The sequence below is a fragment of the Cystoisospora suis genome, assembly GCF_002600585.1.
Source record: "Cystoisospora suis strain Wien I chromosome Unknown contig_1778, whole genome shotgun sequence".
NCBI classification, from domain to species: domain Eukaryota; phylum Apicomplexa; class Conoidasida; order Eucoccidiorida; family Sarcocystidae; genus Cystoisospora; species Cystoisospora suis.
In genome coordinates this window covers 32,241-42,609 of record NW_027154578.1, presented here as the reverse complement: position 1 = coordinate 42,609, position 10,369 = coordinate 32,241, and the positions used below count along the sequence as shown (strand labels likewise).

Below are 10,369 nucleotides of genomic sequence, written 5' to 3'. Positions count from 1 at the left end.
CTGGCGGGCCACTAATGGCCCGTGTGACATAACACGGCATACGGATCTTACTGAAGAGATCTCGTCTCCTGTCCATGACTCGCCCGCGGCTGCAGGGGAGAGAGGGGCAGGGCTGCCCTACTTCGCATCGCAGCCGCCTACTCGGACGATTGTCTCACTATCCACTCCGAGTGGTAGCAGGATGCTCCTTTCTGTCAGTTTCGTTTTGAAAGCCGGGCCGCAATTCTTTTTTTCGTGACTTTCAGCATTCCCCAACAGACCTACAACCCAGCGAGGGAATACGCGCCCGCTTTTGGCTGCCTCTTCCATTCTGAAGTCTTCGGCTGATCAAGGGCCAGGGCTGCTCAACCCACGGAGATAGCGCTCGTCGTCTGATGTTCTGCAGTCCCGCGTTGGGGGATGTCCCGTGTGTCGGCATAGTGGGGCGCTTTAGCCCGTGCTTACCAGCGCCTCCACAACGGGCATGTGATAGGTTTCACTTTGTCCCGCCTTTGTTACTCAGCGCCTAAGCAGTTGACAACTGCCCCCAGGGATATCGGAGGTCACTAGGATTGACGTATCTCGGAAAAAGATTAACCGCGAAAGGCGTTGTGTTTTTTTGCCTTCCAGCCCTGAAATGACGTGTGGCACTCCGTTACACTTCCCGTCTCCGCAGGGACACTCGAAGGAGCAGTCGAGTATCAGAGAAATTGTACAGTCGCTGGACTACTTCAGTTACTTTAAGTTGGGAACCAAGCAAGGCAGTAACAGCCAGGCAGTCTCCGCCGCAGTCCACAATCAAAGAGATACCGAAACACAGAGGAATTATTCGGCGATCTCGTTCATACTTTGTGATCTGCAACGGGTGAATTTGCGGCGGCGCTGGCAGCGATCCCCGGGACACCACCGGCACACGAGAGGGGAGAGTACAGCGGCTGTTCGTGACTGTGCGTGCTTCATTGTGTTCCTGTCGAGGTACCGTAAACGTATCCGCTCAGCAACGTCTCGCGGGCGTTCAGCGCGAGGAGCCGCCGTCGAGAGTGACGAGTAGGGGGCCACTAGTAGAATTTAGGGGCCGTTGCGTTTTCCTAGAGACGTATCTTTGCGAGAGGAGAAAGTTTTTCGTAAGACGATTGAGCGAGTTTGCAGGTATGATTTTAATGCCTTTTGCTCGGAAAAGCCACTCCTCTGATTGAGTGAGGGTGTCGACGGGCTGGACGGGGAAAAGGCGCAGGCATGGCCCGAGGTTATCAGAGTATCCGAAAAAAGTGACTTTGAAGCGGCCAGGTCTTTCCGGGAAATTCTTTTCAGATTTCCCCTTCGTTTCCATTCTGCATGCGTTGAGGAAATCGCCTTCGCGTGTTTTTGTTTCAGTCCTTCAACCGTGTTACTGTGGAGCCGCGCTCCGTCGGCTGTCGCTTCCCGCCCCTCGCCGCCGTTCGGCCCCTCGTTTGCGTGTCTGCCGACGGCTCCTTTCTTCGCTGTTGTGCCGCGCGCGTTGTCCTGTCGTGAGTGGCGCTGCGAAATCAACACCGAAGCCACGGCCTTCATTTCGTCGCGTGAAGCTAGATTGTAGCAATGCCAGAGGGAAGTCTGCGTCACAAAAAATTCCCGCTCTATCGCTTCTCTGTTCTCCAGCGGACTGTGTGTTTTGCTGTCCCGCTTCTTTTTGTACTTTCGCCACTTTCTTGTTCAAGCAATGAACGGCTGCCTGGGTCTCCTCCCGCGACCGGCGACAGTCCGAATGGTGAAGAGGCAAGTTTCTTCAGTGATGCCTTTCGTGCGCTCCGCGCGTCGCTGGCCCGAAGCCTCCCTCACTTCGGAACAGTGAACGAAACTTCAGAAGCGCCCCTTCGTAGTCGCCGTGCCCCAACCAGTTTGCCCGGATTACGGTCTTTGCACCATCAAAATCATCCGAGCACTATAGCGCTTTCTTCAGAACAGGGCGATTCTGGCACTGTGGACGCTAAGGCGAAGGACCGTCTCCTGGACTGGTTAGCGAAGCACTTCGCCGCACTTGAGTTTCACGGGGCAAAGACCATGGCCCCGGTCAGGAAGCACCCGTGCCTCCAGCAGCTTTCGAAAGATGTTGAGGCTATCAAGCACCACGGCCTGAAGGGAGAAGAGGCTGCGAAGGCTTTTGTTGATGCGTTGCAAAGATGCGGAGTCCAAGTGGTTGCCACCGATTACGACAGGACCCTAATTTCCCTCCACTCAGGTCAGCTTCACTCACGCACACAAACAGAGCCGCTGGACGCTAACGCTGCGGTTGTGCTTCAGGGCGAAGAAAGCACATATCGGGAAAGAAGTTAGCAAGGGAATAGTGTGGAGAGCGTGCGCGTTACTACGTCCCAGCTGGCTAGGGCATGAGGCGTCCTTCTGGCCAAGGAACGGGAGACCGAGCCACCGGACTGTATAGGTGTTGGTCCTCTGTGGTGTTGAGTGGTTTCCACCGCATCGATAGTGTGCTATTCGCCCACACAGGTCCAGTAAACGCGACTGCCATGACGAGCTCTTGGGACGGCCACAACATAACGCTCTGGCGCAAACGTGCCTACGCTAGCCACGCGGCTCGCTATGTGCGGGAGACTACCTCCCCCCTCCGCCGCGGCTCGGTTTCATCCGTGCCCATCTACACCGCGACTTCACGAGCACATACTTTTGGTGTGTACTGCCTGGCGCGAAGGTACCCGTGTCGATGGGGTTCGACTCCTTGCCTCGGGCGCACACCATGTTAATTGCTACGATTTTACCCCACTAGAGGCAAAGCACCGAGTGACGTTAGTAATGAGCAATCAAGGGATGACAGAAGACTCTGGAAAGATACAAACCTGGGGTCTCAGAAGGTAGAAAGGGACAGTCGGGGACGCGTCAGCATCGTCGCCATATGCTATGGTTGTCCTGTGGGTTTGTAGGCGGCCGAGCCCTGTCAACGAATCTAGCTATATTACAGGCACTGGCCCCTGATTTCCAGTACCTTGGGGAGGAGATCAAGCGCCGGAATATGCCTTTAGTTGTCGTCACCTTCTCAGGTATGTACTCACCTTCCGATAGTCTCTTTATCTGGGAGTGCAATGCATCTCATGACTGAGTCAGATGGCATGCGTCGTGACATGTCTCACGCCTTCAGTTCACTAGACCCCCTGTGGATGTTTTCTGTGCCGCTCAGTCCCGTTGCGTGCTGCCAGTCTCTCATACTACGTGTATCTGCGTTGTACAGCCACTCATGCAGTATAGAGCTGTGAGTATCTGTCTGCATAGAAACTGTTAAGAAAGGCGATGCATCGTTGATATATTCTAGTATTGCAAGGCGTCTCGATGATGTGGAGATTCATTTGAAGCACTTATGTTCAGTAGGTTTCTGGTCGGCGCGTGTGTATGTGCCTGTGCACGCATCGTATTTTCGTGTTCTTTTCCTTTCTGTGTTACCTTTTTGGAGTCGGCCAGCAGCAGTAGAATCAGAAGCACCGCGCATGTATTTGTATACCTACGAAGCAAGTTTTATTGCTTATTTCTCTGCTCAGACTGGCACGACGCGGCGCATAAGGACGGAAGACTCGCGGCAGAGTCGCTTGTCCTGGCAACCTTGAAGGAGAGCAAAGCACGGTTTGGTGTCGACGCCGTATACGGCTTTTATCCCGCGTAAGACACTACGTTTGCAAGTGCTTTGTGTTTTTGCGCGTCTGCGGTGCAGCCAGAAGTTTCACCTGTCTCCATATACCAGGTTTTGTTTATGTAGGTATGGGCGCCTTCGTCCTCGAATCGGGACCGGTTCTGTTAGAACTGCTGAACAGGTCAACTTTGTCACAGAGCTTGCAAAGAAGATAGGCTCACCGTGGAGATTTTGAACTTTCACCGGAGGCTCTTGCGCTGTTGTTCAGGTACTACACGGAGCCCGAGGAGTTTCAACCATTGGGTTTGAAGGCACCAATGTCGATGGACAAGTTGTACCACATCGGCAGGGTAACCCACACACTCGACTGATGACAACCACACTTGTACACTGTTCACGAGATCGTCACGTGGTAGCGTGCTTGATATAGGAATGCTTCCACACCAGTGCCGGAGGGCACAGGCGTGCACTCGTTCACAACTCGCAGGTTTGGGCAGTTAGTCTATGAGCGAAAGTATGCGGTGCTCGCAGCCGCCAGTTCCGCAAAAGCGTTTCCTGTTAGCATTCTTGTTTGCAAGTTTTCTGCGTTCTCAGTATGCATTTTCTTCTAGTGGGACACGGATGCATCTACTGCTCCCCGTAGCCAAGGCAGGCACAAGATTTCACGTTCCAAGTGCCCAGGTGTATGTCTGTGTAGGGGTGAAGGCATGCCCTATGTTCCACATCCGTCTCTTCGTCTGGTCTCAGCTCACGAGAAAGCCTGGGCCCCGTCACGGACTCCGAGTGCTCCTACGAGCGTTCGAGGCACCCGAATGAGATCGTGTTTTGGTTTATTTCCTCTGCTGCGTCTGCTACGTGTTTGCAGGCGAGTCAGCTGACAGGGGTGCCTCCGGAGAATATTGTTCTCATTGACGATGACTTGAGTAACTGTTTGTCTTTTTTCAAGAAGGGTGGGCTGGCCGTTCACGTGAAAGGAGACGGCTTTGCATTCGATAATGTCCGGGTCATCACGAGTTCTTCTCTCTTGCAGTGAGGAATGATTTCTTTGTGTGTGCGGTGCCGTGTTCGCGCTCTCGTGTTCAAGGCGTTTCTTGGCTTGAGAGTGAAGATAAATAATTCAATCTCCATGCTTCCAGCAGTGCCGTTGTGACAATGTTTGCTGGGGTGACGTTCGTTGCCGTTCAGCGGGGTTGGAAAGAAGTTCAGGCATTCCCCTTCCTCCACCGTGGCACTGAACGAGGGACAAATTTGCCGTCCACCTGTTTGTAGTGGTGGGTTGGCGAAGTGTTCTATCTGATCATGTTTGCACACGTAGCCAGCGGAAGCGCTTTTGCTCTCCCTGAGGTGTTACACGTTTCAGATTCCCCTTCTCTCTGTGCGTTTGCTGGCCCCAGGATGGCCAGTTGTGGTGCTCATGCATTCGGGGCGAAGGTCTGCGTGGGAAAGTTCCTTCCGTGGTGGCCTGAAGGCGTCTCGATTGTTTTTCAGACTCGCGGGAGTTTTGTGTCCGAGGCATCACAGCCAGCCGTAGAGGGGTGCCGACTTTTCTGCAGCTGTCCAGTATCGGCGCAGGTGGGCCGTGAAGAAGTTGCGTACTAGTATTGCCTACCCACCGGAGTTGACAAAACCGCATTTTCATGTCGAGTACAGTGAGCACGATGGGTTCCCCTAGACAGCGTATTTGTTCCTGCATGGAGTGGCGACCTCGGCACGGCTTGTCGTGAGCTGTGGGGTTTCGTGTGCGTTCGGCGTCAGACGTCGATGGGTTCACTTTTCGAAGAATTCACAGGAGGACTGACCGGTGGCTATTTTTTTCGCGACCGCCGGCACAGCAGGGGCTCTCATCACTTGATCGCCTAGAGGAGTTGTGGGGAATGATCGGACCCAGGCTGTTGCTGTACGTGTGGTGTTCATCTGTGTTAAGAGGCATCAAAGTCAGTTGTAGTGAGCCGCCGACTTTTATCGGAGCAGGTGGATTTTGAGGAAGTCGCGTTTTACTGCTCGCCAGCGACAGTTGACGGAAGTGCGTGTCCGCGCATGGTGGAAGGGGCGAGGACTCGGGGTGTGTATTCTGCGAGCTCCCGGGCGCGACTTCTGGTCATTTCTCAAGTTGGCTTGTTGTTCTGATTTCTAGCACATGCGATCCCGGTTGAGAGAAAGTAGAGCGAGTAGCGGTGCTGCTGGGACGGATTATACACCGGAGGCCGGTGGGCACTTACTAACTGATGAGACGCATCAACGGGCCTCTCTCATTCTCGCAGAGAAAGGCGGTTCTTGTGTCCAGCACAAGAGAGTCAGTTCGCAAGTCGTGAAGTATGTTCGTTTTTAACGGCTTAACCTCGGGCGTAATGTGGCCGGTGAAACCGTAAACCGTTTTCTGAACGACTTCCTTCGCTGCAACGGGTTCGATGGCATCGGACGGGCCATGTCCTGGCACCTTCTACGGCTTCTGTGTGTTGAGCCCCCCCAGCGGTTTTTTGCCGGGGAGGACCTGTGTTGACGCAGGTCGGAGGCAGAGGAGGGAGTGGTAGTTCTGGGGCTCAGAATCTTATGCCGCGCGTAAGCGACCGCTTTGTACTTAGTTAGTGCGCTTTGTCGCCGATGCAGGGTTGTTACGTGTCAACACTTGATTTATGGCGTCTTTTGTCTGCTCCATGAGCGAGCGACCGCACTGGTGCCTCAGCGGACAAGACAGACAGTAGCCAACACTTCAGGAGACAGAACAGCTCACAGAGCTGAGACTGTTTGTCCACCGGACGGGTCCTGCCGATTGCCAGCTGGGTCCATGGAGATGTGACGGCTGTCCTCAAAGTGGCATGTCAAGACTCGAGAGACCATCGGACAATTCGTACAGGAGAGGCGCATAGGGAAAGCTTGGAACGGTGACTAGAGTCAGGCCCGGCAGCAGTTCACAAATCAGTACACCGGTGCTGTGCGTTGACGGACGCGACCGCGAAAACAGTGCAGCCCGGAGAGCGAATTGGCCCCCCTAGATTTTTTTCTGTTCTTGTGTCTGGGTGCCTGCGATAACTTTCCTTCAGCGGAGCAGTGCACCGCAGGGATCCGACTGCTCTGGGTTAAAGGCGACGCACGACTATGAGAGCCTCTAGAACTTCTTATTTTACACGGTGCCCTTGGCACTGAAGGCACACGCTGGTTTAGATCACCTTTATTGTCTGAGCGCGGCATTCTTGACTGAGAGGAAGTTTTTGCAACGTCCCCCAGTGGTGAGAAGGAAGCTGTGGTCACAGGATTGGTTTGTCGTTTGCATAACCGGCAAAAAGTTCGCCGGTGTGGCTTTGATGCCACAGCGGGCTGCTGCTCGCTGGCGCGGTGTGTCAGTCACCACATGCGTACGCTGAATGTGAGGGGCGGTAAAGGAGAGCTCACCAGCGACGAGGGTAGGAAGGCGGCTACGGGCGCCCGCTTTGGAGGCCTCCGCGGTGTCCAGAGACTTCGGACTTATGGGATGCGATTTACCAAGCCTAAGTTGAACTTCCTCCAGTTTCTTTCAGGAGGTTTTCTCCACTTTTCAGGTCGTGTGGATCGCTTAGCTGGAGTCATCTTACGGGTAACCAGGTGGCACATACCGGGGTCACTTCGTCTAGTGACCCGAGAGACCTCGAACTTCGTTGGGCACTTGACAAGCATTGGATCCACAACATGTCGCCCTTCGATCTCGAAGCTATAGCGCTTCTGTAACTGAAGCTTCCCCGTGTGAAGGTCTTGTTGGAATACCAACTGAGTCAGGGCACCCCGCGTTCCGATGGATTGTGTTTTGACGACTCACGATGAGGAGAGAAAGATCAAACCAGCAGCAGCAGCATGCCGGAGGATATCTCGATCGCGAACCCACTTCGGTATCCAGGCCGTTAAAAACACCAGGGGAGGATCAAGTAGTAGCCGCCGCCTGTCTCGATTGCTGAGTTGACCATTCTAACTTACACCTCGCTCCCCCTTCCGCCTGCACATACGGGCAGCCCTTCTGTATAGCACGTCGCCGCTTGGCACTTCGGAGTTCTGCCCGTGGACAGTGACTCAATGAACGCTGTACACAGGCGCGGCTAGAGTAGCTACAGCCTCTCAGTAGCTCTCAACGTGGAGGCCATCTGAATGGTAAAGGTGGCGAGCCTGCTTATCGCCCAAAAGGCGTGATGCTGTCTTTCACCTCCCTGTGATCCGCTCAAATGATCAGGGCAAGCGGTTTAGTAGTTAGTGAATAGAAGGCCCCCTGTGAGCAGCCTCGTGACTGATCTCTCTATGGAAGGGGAAGAATCTACGAAAGTGCCCAGGCTTGGGCTCGCGGAAAGAAGTCTCGTCACTCAGTCCCAAGGCGGAACAGCTTCTGGCAGGAGCCCAAAAAGCAGCCAGAACAGAGGCACGGAGAAATCAGAAGAGGCGGAGTACATAATCGAGCGTACGTCTGGGAAAGGAATTTGCTCTGTCCAGTGCCAGGTATCTGGTCATGAACCCTTGCTGAGGCAAGCGAACCGCGTGGAAGGCTTGGTGATAAAGCAGTCGACTCCACAGTTGTTGCGAGGCCCGTACAGAGGGTGGCGTGTAACGGCAGCGGCGCCAGGTCTTGCTGAAGTAGACCAGGACCGACACTGGGAGCCTGCAGTCCAGTCCTGGGCACTTGGCCAGAGACAGCAGCACGCGTAGTCTCTAGCCTGTACTGTGCCTGCAGCTGTGGTAATCAGTGAGGTTGACGAGAGCAGTGATGAAGACATTGATCTCGGGGAACTCGAAAATGAGTTGCGCGCCGCTCTATCAGCCACAAGCCATGTCGTGGGATCGGCAAGGGCGAGCGCCAGCGGCGGGGCTGCGGAGGCGGCGACAGCAGCGGATAGTAAAAGTGTCAGCGAGCTCGACGACTACGAGCAACTGATGAAGGACGCAAAGAAATTACAACGAGAACAGAGTGAGGACTCGGCACTTCAGAAACTGAGTGGTGGAGCTGCCGAGTGTTCTGCACGGTCGATAATGAGAAACAGACACTCTTCCGGAACCGGTCGTAAGCATTAAGCCTTTTCTTGCCGACTCAGAATCCAGCGGACGCGGACTTGACAATGACAGTATGGATGACGTAGCGCCCCTTGCTCTAGCTGTAGTAAACAAGATCTGAAGCTCGAGGGAAATTGGAATGTACACCAAAAGTCTGGCTCCGGTGCAGGGCGCGTGAAACTAACGGAGCCAGGCACAATGAATCCAGAATCCGAAAGAGTGTTCATGCGCGTCCTAAACCCAGGTTACTTCGGGTATGCACCCCGCTAATTGTGTGTCTGCTTGGGCTTCTTCGAACGCGACGCTGGATAGCCCACTGGTACCTACTCCAACGGACGCGGCGCACTGCGTGAAACACTTTCTTCTGACGGGTTTAACCTTTTTCGCGTTGTCAAGGAACCGGGGCTGAGGACCTTTCCGACGCCATCGCACGAGTTTCTGAGCGGCATGAAGCCATTGAGGATTTCATTCGGTCTTTCCTTCTCTCTGAGCATATGCACAAAACTCTCGCTTCCTTCCAGACGGAATGGTAAGAATCGTACTCGGCTACGCAACCTTGAGTGTTAATGCCAGTCAGATTCAGTAGTCCGACAATAGCGGGGTTTCCCAACCTGTTGCCTCACTTTCAAGCGACGTTCCTGCGCTTTGGTGGCCGTTATGCCTTCTAGCCCAAGTGGGGATTGCCAGCCACTGTGGCCAGTGCGAAAACAACAAATGAGCTTCACAGCATCTTGTTTGTTCCAGCCTCTTTGGCCAGCAACCGAGCACTGATGCGTTCGCCACGGGCTTACCGCCAACTTGAAGTGACTAAGTTACTCTAGGAAGAAGACAGTTGTTGGTAGTTGAGCCTCGGGGCTCACGACTCGGCGGCTCTAGCAATCCACGGTTCGCCACTCTAGCAGAAAAAGTGTGAGGCCTCGCCGCTCTCGCACTTTCACCGCCTTCGCCACCACTGCTCTATCGTCACGTGCTTGCAGTTCGCAGACGCAAGGGTTCTGGTATAGCCAGCGCCCGTCTCGGCTTCCCAGATAAGAGCAGGTGACAAGAACGAATCGGTGCTGCATCTGGGCTTTTCACGAACAGTCGGTGACTAGCTAAACTGTCCATGATTGTGCTGCCAGAGTCAAACTATCTGTGCCGACCAGGTACGAAGCTCAGTTGAACAAGTCAGGAAACGATTCCGGGACCGTCGCGAGAAATGAGCAGTGGAGGGTGCCGTCAGCTTTCCTAGCAAACCAGGCGTTGAAGCAGCAAGTAGCACTCCTCGAGCAGGAGATTCAAAGGCAACGCGAAATCACCTCGAAGGCTCTGTGAGTGCATGCGTGGGTCTCAGAAGTCATGGGCGTTGACGTCTGCTCTTTCAAAACTAGGTTCGTGCAGACAAACGCAGGAAGGGCGGTGAATGATGGCATTTGCACGAGACTACCCAGGAGGGCCCAGGCGGTCGTTGCCACCTCTCAGAACATAGTGTGCCCCCTTTCTTGTAACAGAGGCTGCTCAGTTTGGACCCTGGATCAGCCACTGGTGGCCGGGTACCGCATCGTTCCAGAATCACGATAACGTATGTATCTTACTTCTGCTGGACTCCGAAATACCAAATTAGTATCGGCTAGTCCACCGCAGCCGCAAACGCCCAGGATTATGGAGACAGCGTGAAGCGCCGTGTGGCGCCTGACGTCGTTCTGCTCGTGTGCGGGTTGGTGCTTGACTGACAGCGAATGCTTTGACCAGTTCAAGAAAGAGAGAGACTTTCATCGGATGCACCACCGCCGG

The 10,369-nt window shown here is 54.3% G+C and overlaps 1 protein-coding gene across 1 annotated transcript; it reads left to right on the top strand.

Annotated features, from left to right (window-relative positions):
• Window positions 1–958: 958 nt before the first annotated feature.
• On the top strand, window positions 959–9,051 carry CSUI_003942 (rhoptry protein rop9). Its single transcript, XM_068064137.1, has 6 exons — window positions 959–2,197; window positions 2,895–3,011; window positions 3,504–3,621; window positions 3,861–3,942; window positions 4,458–6,151; window positions 6,634–9,051. Exons 1-5 carry the CDS (start codon window positions 1,558–1,560, stop codon window positions 4,623–4,625), a joined length of 1,125 nt encoding a protein of 374 aa, XP_067923888.1. The 5' UTR covers window positions 959–1,557; the 3' UTR covers window positions 4,626–6,151; window positions 6,634–9,051.
• The last annotated feature ends 1,318 nt before the right edge of the window (window positions 9,052–10,369 follow it).

Coding starts and splice junctions, on each gene's coding strand:
- CSUI_003942 (XM_068064137.1), top strand. CDS start 1,558: ATGCCAGAGGGAAGTCTGCGTCACAAAAAATTCCCGCTCTATCGCTTC. Junction 3,012..3,503: donor AGTTGTCGTCACCTTCTCAG/GTATGTACTCAC, acceptor TTCTCTGCTCAG/ACTGGCACGACGCGGCGCAT. Junction 3,943..4,457: donor AGTTGTACCACATCGGCAGG/GTAACCCACACA, acceptor ACGTGTTTGCAG/GCGAGTCAGCTGACAGGGGT.